We start from the raw sequence: 23104 nt of genomic DNA, 5'->3' as shown, positions 1-23104 counted from the left end.
TTTATTGGACAGTTCAAAGAGCCTCATGTTTGCTATTTATAACTGGAGTGTCTCTCACGCACAGGTCCGGTAAACAAGGATGATAACTAAGCATTATAGAACAGTTATTCTGAAAAAAAGCATTTTCACCTTGCGTGCAATATTTCTCAGTTTGCTGAAGAAGTCAGGTGAAGCGTGGTTGTCCCCTCCCTCTGCCTGGATGGGCTCGATCACAATGCCAGCCACTGGTTTGCCCTTCTGCCTCCACTTCACGATGAGATCCTCAACCTGACACACACAAACATTAATATCTTACTTTATGTGAAGAAGTAGGCAACACTTTCAGTAGGTGCACTTAAACGCAGCAATTAGTCTGTTTTTCTTAAATAATGCTGCATCTCTACTGAATATTCAGTGGGTTATTAATCATTAACTAAAACGAAAAATAATAAAAAGTTGTTGTTAACTGAAATAAAGCTGACATAAAATAAATATTATATTTTAGATAAAAAATAAATATATAATTAAATATTCAGTTGCATTTGCAACCAATTCAAATAAGTTACATTTGACACTAAAATTACTAATTGGAAATAAATGAAAACCAAAACTTGAAACTGAAATAAAAATAAATTAAACCTAAATAGTAATATTTAAAAATAACAAAAACTAATATATACGACAAAAGCTTTGAACAATCCAAAGCTAATAATTAATAATATTAATTCAAACGAAATATAGGCTATTTTAGAGAGGAACATTTAACGATGAGAAATAGGGAGAATCAATAAATTATGAATAATTTATTGCCATTCTGTGAATAATATATAATAATGTAACCAATAAAAAAGTAACTGTAGTCTGATTACGAGTATTCTAAAATGCAATTATATTATAATATATATGCAAATATATATATATATATATATATAAATAAATGCATTTGTAGCATTATGTTGATCACAAAAAACAAAAAACGATTTATGCAAAACTCTTGATCATGCACATTTCTATTAATTCTCAGAAAATCGTCCAGAACATTTTGACATACAGTGGTAAATGTGACCGCACCTATAGTAAAAGCTGTTTAAACAATCATTTATACAGTCATTTTATATCTTGTGGTGAGACTTTGAAACGGGGAACATTTGATCATTTATGGATTGGCAACATTCACTTTTATTGTAAGTGCCTCACTGTAGCAGTTTTGTTTTCTTTTTAAGAAAAGGAGATAAAACCAAAAATACTGCTGACTGAGCTTAACCTGTACTGAACCCGGAATACTTCTATACTTGGCAAGTGGAGGAAAGTTTTTCGTGAACATATCAAGAAGACATCTCTGACCTCCTCCAGGCAGCGGGCCTCTTCCTGGGCGTTCTCCCTCACAAACTCCTCCAGAGGGTACTGCAGCTTAGGGAAGGGTGCGATGGGCCAGTCGAAGGACGGTATATCCAGCTTGTGAATGACTTTGGAATGTGTTGTGGCCAGGCAACCTGCAATCCAACAGCACACGCATTAGGGATGTGTGTCCTAGTCAAAACAAAACAGCCAGGCTTCTTTGTTTTTCAAATGAAGTCATACGATACAAACAGCTGCAAAGGCAAACAAATGTAAGGCAAATATACGCACGCTAGGTCAAATGCCTCAAAATTAGACCATCAGAATCTGCTCAAAACGTACTCTACAAAAACTGCATCAGACAAATCTTTCAATTATATTTAGTTATACAAGTCAACATACATTTTACAAGCACTTACCCAAAGTTCTCCCATGGAAAGCTCCCATGAAAGACAAGATGCTCAGATCTGGGCATCCAGGACTCTGAGATAGCGAAAATAAGAGATTAGAGTGTTTGAAAATTAAATGATGCTGCGTAGTGTTTTTTTCTTACCTGGTTGATCATGCAAGTGACAACTTCCTGCTCAGAGGGGTTGGCGTATCCTCTCTCCTTATTCTAGAAACCAATAAAAACAATGATTAGACATCAGGTGATTTAAGAGCTATTAATGTATATAAAGTAGAGCTGTCAATAACGATATGCCCATTGATCAATTACTATATTATATAACAGACCTAATACAAAGTAATTTGAAAAAAATCTAATATAAATGTAAGCAATAACACCAATGAAAATATGAGATTAATTATTGTTGTAAAATATTATGTTTTTTATATTAGGAAAAAAATCTAAATATTCACTAGTATTTTTATATTTAATAGATACTACAGTGAGTTTTTTCTGCAACAGTTTTAGAAGTAGAACAGTTTAGAAGTTTTAGAAGACTGCTTCTCCATGTGTATTATTACTGCTAGAATACAACCAATATCACAGCTAGAGTACATAAAGCAGATGTGCTTTGTGTGGGTCGTCATGACACATCAAGTCTGTGCAAGAGCAAACTGAGGAAAGTCCACTCACTCTGTACCAGATAAACATGCTCTTGAAAGCATTCTCATTGGAGCAGGAACCACAGGCCATGGTTTGTACTCGCTTCATCCCACTGGGGGCAATCTGATGTTGAAGAAAGTGTCATTCACAGCACTCCACACTACAATAAATAGCAAGCCACTTCCGGCCAATGTGAAAAAGAGTACACTTATTTATGATATCAGCAAAGGATGTTATCAAGATTAAGAGGATCACAATGAGTTGTTTTACAACTGCTGAACACAAGCTGTTCTTCAAGTGAAAGGTTGTAGTTGACTCATTATTGAAGCAGATCCAGACAATCTGTAATCCTTGCGCAAAACATAGTCCTTACTCTGTACTGTACTTCTGAAATGTTTCAGCATAATCAGCAATAATTCACAGAGACACATGCTGTAATCAGCTTTCGTGGATGTTTTAAAATATGAACATTGTTTTTCGAGAGATGCTTTACTTGTGTTTCTTCCAATTTAACAGCACTCACCGACAGCAGGCTCTCGATCAGTTTGTCTGGAAAGTTCTCAGGAGGCAGAATACCAAGCGCCGGCCGGTTGACAAATGCACTCTGTGAAAACAAAGATTCACACAAAAAGGATTCACTAAAGCTGTGTGTTTCTGGGCGAAAGCTAAAGCACTTTATTTGGTCTTTCGAAAGTAGATGCATTTTAGGAATCATTAAGATTACTTACAACAGAACAGCACAACCCAAAAGTGGTCACAGCGCATTTTAGGAGGTAATTCTGACTTTGCTATGACAATCTGGCGCTTCTGAATCAGCGACTGTAAGTATGTTTTCTTATTAAGTATTTGCTATTGAGTGTTCAAATGCAGAGTTTTGCGCATCGTGTGTATGTGTGTGTGTATATGTGTGAGAGAGAGAGACAGGGTCACATCACAGTGGAGTCAGCTGTCTTAAATCGCGGCTTGTGTGCAAATACATACGAGCTTCATCACTGTGTCTGTCACGCGACTCTGTTCCCCTCTCGGGCTTGAACTGATGGTAAAACTAAGGACATTATTAACTGTATTTACATTTATTTTGAAAGCTAAAGCTTGCGATTATGGAAAGGGGCGTTACATTTCTGACCTGTGCTTGCGGTGTTCGGCCAATCACAATGCACTGTGCCAGTTGGCCAATCAGAGCAGACTGCGCTTGTCAGAAGGAGGAGGCTTGTTCAAGATGAACTATACTAGGCTGCGAGAAAAGCCGCTTGCAGTCGGGGCGGAATTAAAAACGGAGACGTCAAGTCGGACACTTTCTGCTCCCGGTAGTGAAGCTCGCACGGTGTTTCCATGCTCTTATCACAGATAAAGTGAATGAAATGCAATATTTGTCAAATACACAGAAACGTTATTTATGAGCAACAGAAACACTTTTTATATACTGCTTAATACAGCACCATTCATGAAAAAAATTCAACATAAGCATATACTATCTAAATACCAATAAAGTGGGTATATCCTATGCCTTTACATTTCACTGCTGGTTATACTCTGCATAATTGTGTATGTGACAAATAAAAAATCTTGAATCAACAAAAAATTATGTGGTTTTTGAACATTAAAGCATGTTAACATTCTTTTACAGCAAATACACAAAATAATGATCTTTAAAAAAGCATCATATGCATTAGTTCTGGCAGGTCACATGAGTCAAACATGCATCAGCTGACTGTCAGCTGATCACATCTACCTACAGGAATACGACACCTATCAAGACATTCCTATATTAAGCTCTATTCAGTATTATTCAGCAGCTTTTTCGTTTGCTCAGGAACAAATGACCCTCCTCCATCCTCAACTCCTCCTTTCGCCACAGTCAGGACTTGGCTTTCAGATGTTCCTTAATGAATCAGACTCCTTTTATCTTGAATAATGTGTTACACTTAAAAATGATTAAGTACATTAATGATATCTGCTTTGTTCTGTTCTGTTTATACTGGGGGGTGTTATTATTGCTCTCCCTGCTCATTCATGACAGGCTGCATGGATGAGCAGGGAGTTTTTGCCCAGAACAGAACCATACCGCCAAACCAAACTGGATGCTAAGTGTCTATCATTTTGACGATAGTGGTCCTCCTTACAGAACTAATATTATGTGTGTATACACTACTATTCAAGAGTTTGGAGTCGGAAAGATTTTGTTTTGAAAGAAACTTTACTTTAGTAAGGTTGCATTAAATTGATCAAAAGTGACTGTAAATGCATTTATAATGTTACAAAATATTTAACATAACTGCTTTTCTTTAGAACTCTCCATTCAAAAAACATCCTAAAAAAATGCATCATGGTTAATAAAAAAATATTAAGCATATTAAACTCTTTTGTACACCGATAATAATAAGAAATGTTTATTGTGCAGCAAAGCAACATATTAGAATGATTTCTGAAGGATCATGTGACACTGAAGACTGGAGTAACGATGCTGAAAATTCAGCTTTGCCATCATAAGGAATAAATCACATTTAAAATATATTAAAACTGATATTTAAATCGTCATTACTTTTCACAATATTACTATTTTACTATATTTTTGATCAAATAAATGCAATCTTACAGATCCCAAACTTTAGAACAGGAATCCATCTGCTAAAAGTGAATTATAAAGGAAGGGAATTTAATTCTGTAAGGGCAAACTGAAGTAAGCCACAGAAATATCATATCCTGTGCACTACGCCTTTAAAATCGCTGACAGATCACTGCAAAACTAATTTCCATTCTACAATCTATAAATACACACAAACAATGATTACACAGTCTGATCAGGACTCACCACATTATTTGGATTGGTCATCACTTTCATTAATGCCGGATGATTGTAACCTAGAAAGGAAGATCAAAAATATCGTCAGTCTATTCATTATACATGTATTGCCATATCTGCAAAGATTAAACCGTGTAAACACGCACAGTCCAACCAAAACAAACAGCAATTGAATTAACCTTTGTCGAATTGACATTTGTCAATTGGAGCCGAAGGCAACAAAGCGTGTTTGCATGCTAGTGAGTTTAGGCAGATAATTGATATAGTCGCACCCAGTAAGTACAGTGACAGTGAGCACAGCTCTGATATTGGTACTATCATACAACGCCCCAAAAAGTATTAGGACGCTTAATAAAGCCACATATACTTATGAACAGTGTTGGGGAAAGTTACTTTTAAAAAGTAATGCATTACAATATTGCATTACTCCCTAAAAAGTAACTAATTCCGTTACTTAGCTACTTTTTATGGAAAGTAATGCGTTACGTTACTTTTGCGTTACTTTTTAAATATGAGCAGGGCTTGATTGTTTTTAATACAAGAAATTACATCAATACAAATGTAAAAGCCCGTTCACACCAAAAAGTGTAATGAATAAACCTCAGGCTGAAGGAAAAGTAAATTCACGTCTGTAAAGTAGAACTCAGAATAAGAAGGTTTAATACTATTCGGCAATAAAAAAAAAACAATGAAGCACAATTGTTAGTTTATCTAAAGTCATTTTTGCTTATTAGTATGGTTGAACTGGATCATCAAAAGTCAGCAGCAAAGACATTGGTTAATAAAATGGGATTAGATACATTTGTGTTGTTTAACATATTTAATTATTGCAGTTTGCGTCATATTCTGAGTTTGCATTTCACTGTTTTAATTCATTTTGATGAATACTAAATCTGTTTTTAATGCGTTACTTTACTAGTTACTTGAAAAAAGTAATATTATTACGTAACTCGCATAAGTTGTAATGCGTTACCCCCAACACTGCTTATGAATGTCATTGTAATGTATACCAAAATATCAAACCAAATGGAATATAATGCTATCTTTTCTCAGAACTACTTGGTGCATGTATAAAGTCAATTCCCTTCAAAAAAGTATCCAAATGTCTTTATGTTGAACAGCACAGCTACAGTTTTATAAATTAACTTCATTTTGTGAAATGTTTTACCCGAGAATTGAATTTAAATAATGGTTTGATATTTTATTGCATATTGCAATGACATTCCTTTACTTAAAGTCTGTCTTAAGTGTCCAAAACACTTTTTGGGGTCACTGTGCACAAATTCAATGTATTGAGATTAATCAATCATAATTTACAGATTAATAATTAATTGTACTGAATTCTAGTTTGTTTATAAGATAACATGCAGTTAAGGTTGAGTGAGCTTGTTATTAACTGTAATGATTTTTACTTAAAACTTTGTTGAATGTAGCAGTTAGAGATGAAAAAACAAGGGGAAAAATGCCAGAAATAATCTGTTATGTATGTCTGCAGAACAAGACTCACCCAAAGCAAAGTGAATAAATGTCAAGGTTCACATGAACATGTGTCCTGCCCGAAATTTAAGTGCACATCATGTTCAGTGTTTTTTTTTCTTTCTTTAAATTGAGATTACATAAAACTCGGCATAGCAATCCCAGCTATGACCATCAGAGAGCTCTTGCGCATACTGAACAAATAACAGACAAATTATGGCAAAGCACAGAAAGTGAATTATAGATATCTGGCATAACATTGTTGGACTGTGTTGTTCTCTTCAGTCAAAAATCAGAAAGATACATCCATCACTCTCATGATATTCAGCATGTCCGCATATTAGGAGAACAACAACAACAATGGTAATAATAATATACACAAATACTTTTCAGTTTCTAATTAATCTCTCAAAAATATCTCTCAGAAATTAGGCTTGTTTAAAGCGGCATGCCTAAAGCTCACTACGCAGTGAAACAGAACAATAGTTCGACCTCAGTTTGAATGCGGAGTTAATTCTGTTCTAACCACTGCATTCACCTGGCACTTCCAGTCCTGTGAGGTCAACTAAACAAGCATTTGTCCATAAAAATGGAAGCGTTTGTGGGAAAACACCAGCTGTTACCTCATGGGTCATTCCTGTTATGCAGAACATTTTCATGTCATCATATTTGTTGGCTAAAAATTGGAATGATATTTCTTTAAGATTGACTTATAATAGTTTTCTTTATTATTATTATATCACAAATAAATGCACGACATGCACAGTTGTTTCTTTTCCATTAACCTGTCAAAATTTACAACACTCTACAACACAGAAAAATGTACATTGTTCTGAAAAAAAAAATATTTTTTAGATTTTTGTATTAATCAAACAACACTAAAGATCCCATTAATTGAACTCTTTATTGTTTTTTGAGTTCTGATCTTTTGATCTTTCACCCGTTTTTCCTTTGCCCTAATTAATATGTTTTATATGTACATTTTCTACCAAACTAATGCCATTATTATATTTTGTGGTATTAGTCTGTTCCATTAAAAAAAACGTATAGAAATGTATCAAGCTATATAAATTTCAAGGAATCAGAATCAAAATGAACTTGCACTGGTGCACTGGTGAACTTTATCTTTTTTTTTCTTATTTCCATCATGTTGAGATCCATCTTTATGATTTTCTTGCCATAGAGTAAATTATCAATTAATAATCAATTCAATTTAATTGCCTGAGCTTTCTGAAATGTTTTTCATAGAAATACTTCCTTTAATTACACAAGCATATTTATGTCCTATACCTATACTGAGTACAAAATGTACTGCAGAAAAGGAATAACCTTCACGTGAACTCTTGACAAGCAAGTACAGACTAGCTTAACACTCTACCCACTGTTTGAGTTTTCTGAAAAAGGGATATTCTTATTTTTGTCAGATGTCAAAAGTGGCAGAGTTATCTGTTTTGCAGACTGATGGCTAAATCTGTCCAACAGCTGATCCAGGATCACAGAGAGCTCTAGATATAAAATTTTAAGTAAAACATTAAGTAATAGCGCAGGTATATTGCAGTTACGCTGACGTTATGCATGAAGGAAACAAACTAATTTTTCTTGTTGCTTTAGTGGTCAAGAAGAAAATGTTACATTTCTTTTGTAAGTGTCTGTCATTGTGAATGCTGCAGGTGAGTGGGGGTTATACACTAATGTAACTAAAATATCCTATAATGCACTTCTGTCAAAATGATACAGGAGCAGCAAGTGCGAGGGAAATCAGAGCTCATTAAATCTGAGTCACCACCTGAAGGCATCTCTGAGAGCAAGAGACAGTAGCTTCACTCAATTTTTTGAGGCTGATTAAACGCAAGTAAGCTAACAGACCAAACCAATAGCATGCAGACAGAAGAAAGGCACTCTTTCTGCCTCTCAGGAAGTCCTCAGATCCTGTCAGTCACTTGTAATCACCCATAACAAACATGCCTTCATGCAAAGCTACAGGACACCGCTCACATTTACACAGCGGCCACAGCAACAACTATATGGAGCATTTATGATCCTTTCCATCTCCAGTGCAGTGTTGTTATTGTTAACTACAAACATTAAAAAACATTTTCATTAATTGAAATAAACAACATTAATTTAAAGATGTTTGCTTTCCTGTTTTAGATGTGTCAGTGTGTTGTAAAAGGGATCTGCTTATTGACGGAGCTCACCAATGGGGATGGAGGAGATTTGTGTGTACACGTCCAGCATTCGGTTACCATCCACGTCCACCAGGTAGTTCCCCCTGCTCTCCTCATAGTTGCAGAAGAAATGAATCGCTCCAACATTCTGCAGACCAAGAGACAAGCAGAGTTGGATGTTGCTATCAAGGTGATTTGTGATCCACCTGCATACCTGATATTATTATTATTATTTATTTATGTTTTTGGCAGAGCTTCAGCTCCATGTCAGTGAATGGCTGAAGGGACTGAACATCAGAAAAACAAAACTTAATCCCACAAAAATGTTAAATCTATTCTCTTTAAAGGAATAGTTCACTCAAAACTGAAAAAATCCAAAATGTAGATGAGAGTTACTTTTTTGTTAGTTTTTTTTGGAAAATCTACATCAGTTTTAAATTACATCAGTTGCTGATAAAAAAACATTACAATAATCCTCAAGTAATCCACATAACTCCAGTTCATCAATTAACATCTTGAGAAGTGAAAAACTGTGTTTGTGAGAAACAAATCCATCATTAAAGCATTTTAACTTTAAAATGCCACTTCTGGACAAAATACTAGTCCAGAATCCATATTAATGTTTCCTTCAGTAAAAAAAGCCCATCAACTGTTGTTCTTTCACACCAAAATCCACCAATGTATTTATTTATAACTGTTTTAGACTGTAATCAATTATAAATGGTGCTTAATCTGTGCATATTTCTCTGCTGATTCAGATGGGATGATTTTTTTAACTGGACAATATTATGAATAAAGGACTCTGATTTTGTCCGGAAGCAACTATTTAAAATTAAAACATCTTGATGTATTTGTTTCTTACAAACACGCAGCTTCACAAGATGTTAACTGATGCACAGGAATGGTGTGGGTTACTTGTGGATTATTGTGATGTTTTTATCAGCTGTTTGGACTCTTGTTCTGATGGTACCCATTCACACAGGATCCACTGGTGAGCAAGTGACGCAATACCAAATTTATCCAAATCTGTTCTGACGAATAAATAAACTCATCCACATCTTGAATGACCTAAGTACATTTTCAGCAAATTTAAATTTTTTCTGAACTATTCCTATAACGGATTCACATGCACAGTACAACTGAAAAAGCAGAAGATATCATGATTCACACTGTGACATATTACGCAAAATTGTAAGCAGAATTGCTTTATCTAATGAAAGTGCCATTTCCCCCTGTGTGGCTTTAAACCTGATGCAGCATCTATTTTTAGCCCATCCAATGAATAGATATGACTCTTCTTATGTCTGCTCTTGCGCGAGGGAGACAGACAGCGGCCAGCAGACACGCACAGGAGCCGCGGCGAAGCGAATCTGTGATATTAGCTTCATCGATGCCTGTCAGCTCACATCTATGTGCTCATCCACAGCAAAGCGGTCAGAAGATGACTGTGACGGCTCTCAAGAAGCCGGTCCAGACATCAGATGAATTACTTCCCGAAATACATTCATCAGTCAATAAGCAAAAGAAATCCAGGCAAGCTGAAATATGGCTTGACGTCACATCAGTGGGCTGTTACACTTTAGCTTTACTGCTGTTAATGTTTCTCATATAGTTGTTTGTTTTGTATGGTACTGTCTGAAAAAGTTACTCATTATATTTAAATCATTAAGAGAACTGCACCTGATTGGCATGTACAGAGTCTGTAAGACCTCAATCTGATTGCATAACAAGTTTGTAAAGGTACATTTGTCTGTGTACTGACTGAGCAAACACCAAAGTTCGTTTCCATGTCTATCTTACCTGAATCTCTCCGAGTTGTCTCAGCAGCTCCTGTTGAATGAGAGAAATTAATCTATTAGCCATTCTGTTCTGCAGTATTATTGAAAGATGCTTCAAACACACAAAGATTGGACAAGTTATTTTTCTTATGATTGTAAATACGCTTATGAAAGTGAAGTGAAGTGACATACGGCCAAGTATGGTTACCCATACTCGGAATTCGTGCTCTGCATTTAACCCATCCAACATGCACACACACAGCAGTGAACACACACACACCGTGAACACACACCCGGAGCAGTGGGCAGCCATTTATGCACGACTTCCCTCATGCTTAAGTGCTTAAGCTTTAAGAATTAAACTGCTGGTTTTGTCTAGCTAGTACCGGGTTGGACCCCCTTTTGCCTTCAGAACTGCCTTAATTCTTCGTGGTATAGATTCAACAAGGTGTTGGAAACATTACTCAGAGATTTTGGTCCATATTGACATGATAGCATCACGCAGTTGCTGCAGATTTGTCGGCTGCACATCCATGATGCGAATCTCCAGTTCCACCACATCTCAAAGGTGCTCTATTGGATTGAGATCTGGTGACTGAGGAGGCCATTTGAGTAAAGTGAACTCATTGTCATGTTCAAGAAACCAGTCTGAGATGATTTGAGCTTTGTGACATGGTGTATTATCCTGCTGGAAGTAGCCATCAGAAAATGGGTACACTATTGTCATAAAGGGATGGACATGGTCAGCAACAATACTCAGGTAAGCTGTGGTGTTTGCTCAATTGGTACTAAGGGGCCCAAAGTGTGCCAAGAAAATATCCCCCACACCATTACACCACCACCACCAGCCTGAACCGTTGAGACAAGGCAGGATGGTTCGATGCTTTCATGTTCTTTACACCAAATTCTGACCCTACCATCTGAATGTCGCAGCAGAAATCGAGACTCATCAGACCAGGCAACGTTTTTCCAATCTTCAATTGTCCAATTTTGGTGAGCCTGTGCGAATTGTAGCCTCTGTTTCCTGTTCTTAGCTGACAGGAGCAGCACCCGGTGTGGTCTTCTGCTGCTGTAGCCCATCTGCTTCAGGGTTCGACGTGTTGTGCGTTCAGAGATGGTATTCTGCAAACCTTGGAGTGGTTATTTGAGTTACTGTTGCCTTTCTATCATCTCTAACCAGTCTGCCCATTCTCCTCTGACCTCTGACATTAGCAAGGCATTTACGTCCACACAACTGCCGCTTACTGGATATTTTCTCTTTTTCGGACCATTCTCTTTAAACCCTAGAGATGGTTGTGCGTGAAAATCCCAGAAGATCAGCAGTTTTTGAAAAACTCAGACCAGCCTGTCTGGCACCAACAACCATTCCACATTCAAAGTCACTTAAATCCCCTTTCTTCCCCATTCTGATGCTCGGTTTGAACTTCAGCAAGTCATCTTCACCACATCTAGATGCCTAAATGCATTGAGTAGCTGCCATGTGATTGGCTGATTAGCAATTTGTGTTACCAAGCAATTGAACAGGTGTACCTAATAAAGTGGCCGGTGAGTGTGTGTATATATATATATATATATATATATATATATATACACACACACACACAGGTGCATCTCAATAAATTAGAATGTCGTGGAAAAGTTCATTTATTTCAGTAATTCAACTGAAATTGTGAAACTCGTGTATTAAATAAATTCAATGCACACAGACTGAAGTAGTTTAAGTCTTTGGTTCTTTTAATTGTGATGATTTAGGCTAACATTTAACAAAAACCCACCAATTCACTATCTCAACCAATTAGAATACTACATTTTTAGTGAATTGTTGGCCTTCTGGAAAGTATGTTTATTTACTGTATATGTACTCAATACTTGGTAGGGGCTCCTTTTGCTTTAATTACTGCCTCAATTCGGCGTGGCATGGAGTTGATCAGTTTGTGGCACTGCTGAGGTGGTATGGAAGCCCAGGTTGCTTTGATAGCGGCCTTCAGGTCATCTGCATTGATGGGTCTGGTGTCTCTCATCTTCCTCTTGACAATACCCCAGATTCTCTATGGGGTTCAGGTCAGGCGAGTTTGCTGGCAAATCAAGCACAGTAACACCATGGTCACTGAACCAGCTTTTGGTACCTTTGACAGTGTGGGCAGGTGCCAAGTCCTGCTGGAAAATTAAATCAGCATCTCCATAAAGCTTGTCAGCAGAAGGAAGCATGAAGTGCTCTAAAATTTCCTGGTAGATGGCTGCGTTGACTGTGGACTTCAGAAAACACAGTGGACGAACACCAGCAGATGACATGGCAGCCCAAATCATCACTGACTGTGGAAACTTCACACTGGATTCTGTGCCTCTCCACTCTTCCTCCAGACTCTGGGACCTTGATTTCCAAATGAAATGTAAAATTTACTTTCATCTGAAAAGAGGACTTTGGACCACTGAGCAACAGTCCCATTCTTTTTCTCCACAGCCCAGGTAAGACGCTTCTGATGTTGTCTGGTTCAGAAGTGGCTTGGTAGCCCTTTTCCTGAAGATGTCTGAGCGTAATGATGACTCACAATACCTTTCAGTAATGACCCTCTGTGACTTATCCTCTTTGTGGAGGACGTCAATGTTCGTCTTCTGGATCATTGCCAAGTTAGCAGTCTTCCCCATTATTGTGGTTTCAAAGAACAAGAGATACCCGGAATTAATACTGTAGAGATGGTCATTAATTGAAACTCAAATGTAAATATTCTAATATTTTGAGATACTGATTTTTGACTTTCATCAGCTGTAAGCTCTAATCATCAAAATTAAAGCAAAAAAACTTTTGAAATGTTTTACTTTACATGCAATGAATCTAAAATATATGAAAGTTTCACTTTTTGAAATAAGTTACAAGAAAAAAATAACTTTTTCACGACATTCTAATTTATTGATTTGATTGATTGATTTATTGATATATATATATATATATATATATATATATATATATATATATGTGTGTGTGTGTAAGGAGCCTACAGTAAAATACCAATAAAAACGAAATAATAAATTTTTGTTTCCAACAGACACATATCACACAGCAATCTAGTGACACATTTCATGGTAAAAGTGTAAAAATGCTGAGAGTGTACCTGCGACTTTGGACCTGGCACAGCAGTTTTCATGGATGGGGCATCATATTCAAACTCTGAAACCGTCTTTGTGGCAGTTTTGCTGACATATCTGGAACCTAATGCAAAATTAATAAATAAATAGGACTACATATTTTAATCATTTCGGTAACTCTTATTATGCAGTACATTTTCCCCATCATAACTTAATATACTGGATTGAATATTGCTTCACCCTAAAATAAACTCATTACAAAAATGGCAATCCTATTACAAGAAAAACTCATTAATATCACATTTAACTGAAATCATATATCATTTTACTACTTTGATTTGAGCAGATGTTACCATTTAGTCCATGGTCCCAAGTGCTGTGCACTAAATTAAAACCAACATGTTTACTTGAGTTTTGTTTTATTTAGTAATTTCTTGCTTGTGTGTAAATGATCCAATCTGGTGCCCTTTATATATATTTGCCCTTAAATTATAATACATGAAGCATATTCACTGTTTAAAAGGTACAGAGTTCGGTCACACTTTATATTAGGTGGCCTTAACTACTATGTACTTACATAAAAAATAAGTACAATGTACTTATTGTGGTCATATTGTATTGTAAAACACTTTTGCTGCTATTGAGGTGGGATAGGGGTAAGGTTAGGGACAGGTTTGGTGGTATGGGTAGGTTTAAAGGTGGGTTAAGGTGTAAGGGATAGGTCAACAGTGTAATTATAACGGTAATTATAGAAATTAATTACAGATGTAACTTAAGGTATTTTTAAAAATATAAGTACAATGTAAAAACATGCATGTACACAATAAGTGCATTGTATCAAATTATTTATTTAAATGTAAGTACATAGTAGTTAAGACCACCTAATATAAAGTGGGACCCAGAGTTCAATAAGTGCTGGAATGAATCATTCAGTCTCAGTTCCTCTTGAATTATGAAAGGTTGAGTCAGTTTCAGTGCTTCCTAAAATGCTTAGCAATGCATTTTAGATGTTTATGACATCTAAAACAACACAAGCAAGGTTCATTCAGTGGCAAACAGGAACAACACAGGCAAGACAAAGAGTAATCCTAGGGCAAGCGTGGGTCGACGATCAGCGAACAATATCCAACAGGGCAAGACAGAGAGATAATCCAGGTACACGAGCAATAGTCCAAGAGAGGTGCAAACAGAGTCCGAATGGCAAGGCAACGGGGTAAATCCAGGAAACACAGGCAAGAATCAAAACACTAGAAAACACGCAAGGCAAGGCTATGATAACAGAGTGGGCTCCGTAGAGTAGCTATCGCTAGGAGAGTGATATACGCTATACAATACTCGGCAGAGAGGAAGAGGAAGTCCATGGTTTATGTAGGGTGTGTGATCAGTGCAATCAGCTGTGTGATCAGTGCGTGTCGTCAGTACAATGGATGATGGGAATTGTAGTCTGAGGTGGCGTGCAACAGTTAGTGTGGTGCAAGAGTCCCTGTGGTGAGCGAGTGACCTCGGTGGTGAGTTAACAGAAGTTCATAGACCAGATTCATGACATGAACAGTGGTCAACGAATGCATCTAAACAGCCAGTCTTTTATAGCCATATTTGAACAGTAGTAACCTCTTGAGTTTACAGAAGTCAATGGGACGTCTCACTACTGAGCTACTGATTAATGAAGGACACTGGCAGGATTGAATCAGCGTGACCAGACACTGAAGGAGGAGACATGCACAGACTTTTCTACGAATGCAGAATTCACTAGCCAAAGCTGGACAAAACCAGATCCCAGTAACTCATTTACATGGTTAAGAAACTTTGAACTGTGTCCCTCTCAACATTCGGCTCCATAACCGCACATCATTATCATTTTAAAGGAAGCGTCTCACTTCCTAAGCTAAGCATGCATCACTTCGGTAAAGTCTCTGTGACAACTACAGTTCTTTTTGAGGGTCATTGATAGGTTGAGAACATTATAGTCTCTGTCCTCTATCCGACCGGGAAGTTAAACAAGCTTTTAAGACTGGAGGGTATCTTAGTCCTCCATCTCTCCATGGTATTTTTACCTGGAGCGGCGAGACGCAGGTTGTGCTGAAGAGAGATGGCCAGCTGGCGGGTCAGGAGTGAGGAAGCCATGTGTTGCACTCACTGAGATAGAGATGAAGAGTGCGAGAGAGACAGCACACAGCACCTGCCTTTCACTTCACCTGAGGAAAGACAAAGAGAGTTAAGATACAGGCAGTTACAGGGAGTGGGAAGCCGATATGGCTTCCCACTCCCAATCAAAGACGTTCTGGTAGATAATACAATCTCCAGGTCATGATATTTATAATTACTTTGATCTTTGGAAATGTTTTATGTACTATTTAGTTACAACATTATATACCACTCTATATACTTCTGGATATCTTAAACAACAAATACAGTATTTCAGACATCTTTGTGGTTGTGATAGGCTATCAGAACCACGATCACCTTAACATCTTACCACTCACATTTATATATCATTAGTTTGTGACGCACACCAGTGTGTCGAGCTTAGCCAATCACAGCACAGGTCATTTACTGTACAGAGGTCTTAAAGTTACAACATACATATACAAAAACAACACATTTTACTCACTTTTATATTATACAGTATATATATATATATATATATATATATATATACAGTATATATATATATATATATAACAAATGAAAAATAATACATAATATCAATAATAATTTACATAAAATAATATATAAAATAAATAATATAAACATTATGCTTTATATAAACTACTGTATAAATTATATAAAAATTATATTATATACATACATATATATATATATATATATATATCACATTTTTAATTGTTTCTGTATTTTATACTATAGAATAATGCAAATTACTTTGATGATTTTTATAAAATACCACAAAAACAATATAATATAAATAGCAAATAAAAAATAAAATAGTGAATTAAAATGTATACAAATGTACAAAAAAGTAATTTTAAATTAATTTAAAAATTAAATTAAAAAAGATGTGTCAATGAAAATCTTCTATACAATACATCATCTAGAAATTTGACATAAGTCAGACAAACAGATAGTTCTGCCCCAAACTCAACCCACTGGATGAAATGATGATACACTGGCCTGTTCTGGATGCTCAAACAATCTGAGCAATGTTCAGATAGCTCCACAGTGTCACTGTGTTCACAATATTCTGTGAAATCAACCTAAAAACAGCTCGTCTTTACAAATAGCTGTCTCTGCATATTCATTTGGGACAGAAGGAAGTATTTTAACATCACCATTTACGCCTTTGCGCTGAAAAAAAAATGAATCAGAAACTGATTAACAACCAGATGGGAGCAAATCTTACAGTCTGCAAAGTGACAGTCCTGAGATCAAGCTTCAGTACCACAGACAGCTCCTCTTTCCCTGAGCAGCAGGTTCAGCCATGCCCATCAATCCTGTCCTACTCCAGTGGTCCTGACAGTCGGCCATCACGCCTCTTAATTAAAGTACGTTTAATTGGTGTTAATTACAACATGGCTTAGACGCTCACTGGCCTTCAGATGATCTTTTTGCACTGTGGAACCATCGCAGTCGTTTCTTGGGATGGTGAATCTTGCAAGAACAAGGCTGGGGGCAGCAGACAAGTGACTAACGCTGTGACTTTCAAGTACCGTTAAACCTTCCCAACAGGCACAGGGTTCAGGGAAGCTCACCCAAGCTCACTCGGTCACACTTTAGCGCTAAGATTAATTGGGACGAATAGTCCTGCCTAAGGGAAAAGCCAGTGCCTGAGGGAATCCCAACATATCTTCAGCTTTCATAATGAGTGAGCATATGCTGAGGAGCAGGTGACGGCATGCGATTATTATGCACAAAATGTTCTTGGCAAAATTAAACACCTTGTTTTGTTTATTACCAGTATTGTTCCTCCTGAGAATCAATCTCCTGCTCTATTGAAATTAATATGTGTTATGTGTTTGCTTGTCCAAAGGAATCAATTCAGAGCCGCAATTCAACTGGCCGCCTCCTGGACATCGGAGCGGATCCACAGCATCCTTATTCATGTGCAAGAGAGGAGAAGCAGAAGGTGCATCTCTCATGTGCTCCAGATCTGAGGACGCTTACGCAATCGAAGCAGCAGAAGCAAGAAAAATCCAGACGCTCCTCTGTCAGAAGCACCCCAACCAGACGGCTCATCGACCGGATAGAACTGGTTCTGGAAATGTGTGTTACACAAGCCTGTTGTCATGCGTCTGTGAGGATGCAGCAAGCAAAATGGGTTAAACTAGTTTAAAGGCTGGGGGCACAACTTGACTGATGGAGCTGATTTTCCTTTCTCCAGTGATAGGGACTAATTCTATTTCATTGACTGATAGCGACAGTGAATGATGATGGGAAAAAAGAGTGTGGATACATCTTTGAAATGACTTATTGTCAAAGTATCGTGGGTCAGCTTCATGTCCAAGTTTAATACAGTCTGGACACTGTCAATGAAACCTTGGGGTCTCAAAAATTCTATTTAGATAATAATCAGGGATCAGCCATAAAGAGCTGCCGTCACTTTCCCTATCACTGATCATAAACAATACCATTCAAATGTTTGGGGTTGGTACATTTTTTTTTTTATGATGTCTCTAATGCTCACCAAGGCTGCATTTGCTTGCTCAAAAACACAGTAAAAACTGAAATATTGCAAAATATCATTACAATTTAAAATAGCCATTTTCTATTTGAATATATTTTAAAAATTGTATTTTTTCCTGTGAGGCAAAGCTGAATTTTTTAGCAGTCATTACTCCAGTCTTCAGTGTCACATGATCCTTCAGAAAATATTCTTATCTGATAATTTGATGTTCAAGTAACATCTCTAATATTCTAATAACTATGATCAAAGTTGAAAACAGTTGTGATTTCCACCAAAATATTAAGCAGCACAATCACTTTTTTCAAGAACTGCATGTCTTTGAAGCAGAAATATTGTAACATTGTAAATATCTTTACACTTGCTTTTGAGCAATTTATTTCAAACTGTTACTTTAATTTTTTTAAATAAAAAAATCCCTTGTTTTTATAAAAAATTAATAAAAATAAAAAAAATTCTGTGACAATGGCGTCAAGTTGGCCAACACAGATGTGGATTTGTTGAAATTAGTTGGAAAATGGTTTATGAGAGGATGAAAGTCATAATCATTGTTGATTTAGCATTGTTTTCCAGTTTAAGAGTGTTTAAATGAATTTTTATGAATCTGTCATTGAACATCATATAGATTATAGCTGTATTTCTAGTAATGTCAAGCAATTATTGCAAATTAAAAGCAAAAAGCAAATAAAGTGAAGCAAATAAAGCTGTTTAAATAAAAGTAAAAAATGTTTAAATAATAAAAGATAAATTTGAACAACTGGCTGACGAAACAACCTAAAACAAAACAACAACAACATTATTATTGATCCCTGATGATAATATGAGAGAGGATATAAGGCAATAAAAACACTGGAAATCCACAACCACCTTCAAGGTCCTTTAAAAACATTACATGAGCTTTCATTTATCTGTTTATTTTCAGCATAAAAATCAAATCGACACTCCTTGCTCACATCACATTTCATTCTCAACTCCAGCGCAGCTAATCAATATTCATCAGGGGTCTCCGAGTGGTCACTGTGCTGGGGGACCATTTCAAAGCCAACAATAGCCGCCTGTGCTGGATTACACAACTCCGAGCCGCCACCAATCCCCCTGCTCCTCTTCCTCTCAGCTCAGAGTGTGAACTAAAGCCAGCAGCCCCAGAGAGCAATGAGCTACAGCACCAACTGCGAAGGCATTTTTTAAATGCTTATTTTCTGGTGTTACGTAACACAGCTTTGTAAGAGGCTCCCCTCACTGAAGGAGCCAGATAACATCAGTAGAAGTAAGCAACAAGACATGAAAGCGTCTACATCCTCAATACAGCGATGACAAGAGATCAGAGATGACAAAACATGATTAACTAATCTTTAACTGATCATAAAAAAAAATAAATAAATAATAGTACCAATTTTGGTTTGTGCTTGTGAAATCCTCATCATAATCCTGATCAGATATTTGTCACCAAATGAACTTTGATCGTTGGCTAGTGATAATATTGAGCTGGCTAAAGACACTGAGCTCCCAGTGGAGGATATGAGCACGGTTCATTGCGCATAATGCTCATTTCTAACCCTGTTAAAGCCTACTGGTAAAAACTTCATTACACCAATTCCCCTCTGCATGATTTAAACAGCCTATTAGGTCATGCAGAAGTCATTCTGTGCTACATTTTCTCATATAAATACGAGGGGATTAAACCACTCATGCTTTTCCCTATCTATTTCATTAAAACATAAGAATCTATGAATCAGGGACTCTACACTGAAAGTGCAATAAAAAGATGACTAATATAAAAAGTCAGTCAAAATCTGAGAGGTTATATGGTTGAAATAGACATTAAGGGTCTTTAATCAGTCTCTGTAGCAACGGTACATAAAACCTCTCCAAACTGATAAATACTCCAAGACAGTTGCCAAGGGAACCAGCGGAGGAAAACAATTGTACTACAGGCTGTCTTTCTTGTTTGGATGACAGACCAACCTCTGTAGGCAAAACTGATGTGCTATTAAAAGGATAAATCCTAGTTCAAAAGCAATTGGCCATGTTTTATGCATGCCTATCAATACCTCAATAATAAGAAATGAATGGCTGATTCATTTAAAACAGCATGACAGATCACAATATGCATAATCATAATCATATGCACATAATCACAAATGCATCTTGAAAATTGGACAAAGATATGTGATTCTCACCATCAGATGGGAGGTTGCTATGAATAACAGCCAAACTACTGTGCCACAACAAGTAATAAACACTATTCACCGTCTGTGTCTGTACATTTACACTGTCATCCTAAATGTGCCTTCTAAAAACATTAAGCATTCCTGCAAACCTGCTCCACAATTCAACTGATAAGCAGGTGATTTGTCTGTCAAGCATTGCGCTGTAAAACTATACTGTTAAAACGGTGTCATTTTTGATCATTTATATGGTGGAAACTGTAAATGGTAAAAATTGCATTAGATTTAATTTTACTATAAATAAATGTTTTTGGCGAGTAAAAACTATAATTTATTGTAAAGACAGAAAACAAGTCCCTGGATGACGCAACACGAAAATAAAGTTTATATAAACTATTCTGTTCCGTAGGACCAAGAAATGTTCGTCCAATAAAAATGCTCGGTCCGAGCGTTTTAATTGGCTTTTCTACCTGCCTGTCAACATATGTATTTGAATACCTCTGCGCACCCGGTTCGCGCAGACACGATACGTCATCAGCGCGTTCACGCACGCTATGCAGACAGAGCAGAATGGTAGGCAAACGCCAACCACAGCTACCATTTTTTTTATTTTTAACCATAATATAAATTTATATTTTTTACAGGACAAATCGTCCATTAGCAGACTTCAGTGTGCAAGTCAAGGACAATATTTCAGGAGAGACAACAAACAAGTCTAAAATGATGTTTAACATGATGACAGACCATAAATCAAGTGCAGCTGAACATGTAAACAACATTTCACATGGATGTTTAGGAAACAACTCAAAAGGAGAAATTCAACAGTAATGTTGAGACTGGCGTATCAACTGTAAATATTTGATGATGAAAAATGGGCTTTCTTCTCAAACACTACTTAAGCTTTAAATAATCTTACTGAATTGAAACTGGCCTTTTGCGTTACAAAGAAACAGGCTTTTAAATGTCAGAGAGTTCAGCATGTATGCAGACGATACAGACTGAGGGGTAAATATTATAACTGATGCATAAATAATCATCACTATGTCAGAAACCAACACATCCATAGCAAAATTTTCAAATATCTGTGCTCTAGATTTGTAAGTTTTAAAGTTTGTGTACAATCTACAGCAAGCACACCCATAAACTGACTTTGGTAAACCATGCTTTCTGCCAAAAACACAGTATTTGCATGTAGATGTGTGTTGTGTAGTGTAGTAAACAAAATGACAAACAAACAGTTCTATATACTAATCCATTATTTTTCAACTACAGGTCATCACTGTTAATACTAATTTTTATTCAGTTTTAACCCATTTCATGTTTTTTTTATTTTAATAAAACCTCTCTCTCTCTCTCTCTCTCTCTCTCTTTATATATATATATATATATATATATATATATATTATAAATATAATGTATATCTAACAGCATTTGATGAGGTTTATGCTTAAGACAAAAAAGTAGAGAAATAACTGAAAACAAGGCTTATAGTATCTTTTGCAATTTTGTTTCTAGAGGAAATGTGTCTTTTTAATATTGCAAAACAGGGCAAAAATGCAGTTATGTATTTTTTAAATAGGACAAGACAAAACAAAGCTTCAATCCATTATGGGAAGCAATAAACGAATGCATTTAAATGACAAGTGGCTTATGTTGTTTTTCTCAGTCTCAGTCTCAAAGCAGAGGAAACCTCACACGAAAAACTTGCTGCACACAAAGCATCTGGTGGAAGAGAGATGCAACAGTATCCGGTTCCGACTGGATCTGACCTGTCAGACGGTTCTGGAGCGAGAGACGTACGGAGGAAATCACAACGCTGCAATGTTTCATAAGAAACGCGTCCATTACGAAACACGCTAGCTATTGCATTAATGCTCACCGACGCGTTCCTGCAGCGATGCCTTTATACGTCGAATGCACACTAAACTTGTGATTATGAATTACTAAAAAAAACCGCATGCTCATGCTTCGCGGTGGGAGCGCTGCTGCGTCTCATTCGCTACAATGTTCGCTGCTGTAAATGATACTTAAAGACATTTTAAGACTCACCTTTGTGCCTTTTTTTGTAAAGGGGGTGAAATCTAGCAGGTTCTTGGCGGAAGGACTAAAACGAAAGAGATGGGCTCAGGAGCTAGGAACACAGACAGACTTTAAAACATCATTTGAAGTCTAGCCTTTTTCGCGAGAGGAGGGTTTTGCTGAGGGATCCGCCGACTCCAGCCAATAGAGAGAGACTTGCAGCTCCCGGAAATGTCTGAGCACAGCTGTGTGCAGTCAGCACTTCATATTTCCCATAATGTAATCCAAGCTGGGGTTTTGATTCATCTCCGTGACTCGAATCTTTTGAATCAAGAACGCTGTTCAGCAGAAAGATTCGCTCACTGTTTAATACTCTGTCCCTTTCTGCGTCTTTATATCAGTAGGTGGCGGTATGAGTGAGTTATTGAATCATTCGTACAACCGATTCCTTACAAAACAGACCGAAATGATTTAAATGTGCATGTCTGCAAATGTACTTTGAGTCAATTGCCAAGTTTTCACTGTTACAGAGCGTGACTTTTATCAAGCTATACAAGTACAACAATAGTAGCCTATATTATTTTTTTTTCACATGTACTAA

General features: G+C 36.7%; 1 protein-coding gene across 1 annotated transcript in view; it reads right to left on the bottom strand.

Moving 5' to 3' along the window:
• LOC306860404 (4-aminobutyrate aminotransferase, mitochondrial-like) overlaps window positions 1–22843 on the bottom strand; it is a 31033-nt gene extending 8190 nt beyond the window's left edge. Inside the window, exons 1-12 of the mRNA XM_079402080.1 lie at window positions 22534–22843; window positions 15732–15872; window positions 13704–13801; window positions 10616–10645; window positions 8846–8963; window positions 5181–5230; window positions 2892–2972; window positions 2399–2491; window positions 1871–1933; window positions 1737–1800; window positions 1324–1472; window positions 130–267 (exon numbers count right to left, since the gene is read on the bottom strand). Coding sequence (XP_079258206.1) covers window positions 130–267; window positions 1324–1472; window positions 1737–1800; window positions 1871–1933; window positions 2399–2491; window positions 2892–2972; window positions 5181–5230; window positions 8846–8963; window positions 10616–10645; window positions 13704–13801; window positions 15732–15801 — 954 coding nt within the window. The 5' untranslated portion in view covers window positions 15802–15872; window positions 22534–22843. The remainder of the gene's footprint in view (window positions 1–129; window positions 268–1323; window positions 1473–1736; window positions 1801–1870; window positions 1934–2398; window positions 2492–2891; window positions 2973–5180; window positions 5231–8845; window positions 8964–10615; window positions 10646–13703; window positions 13802–15731; window positions 15873–22533) is intronic.
• Between the last annotated feature and the right edge of the window lie 261 nt (window positions 22844–23104).

This window comes from Barbus barbus, assembly GCF_936440315.1.
Source record: "Barbus barbus genome assembly, chromosome: 4".
NCBI lineage: Eukaryota > Metazoa > Chordata > Actinopteri > Cypriniformes > Cyprinidae > Barbus > Barbus barbus.
Note: the sequence above shows the minus strand (reverse complement) of the source record. Positions and strands in the feature narration are given on the sequence as shown.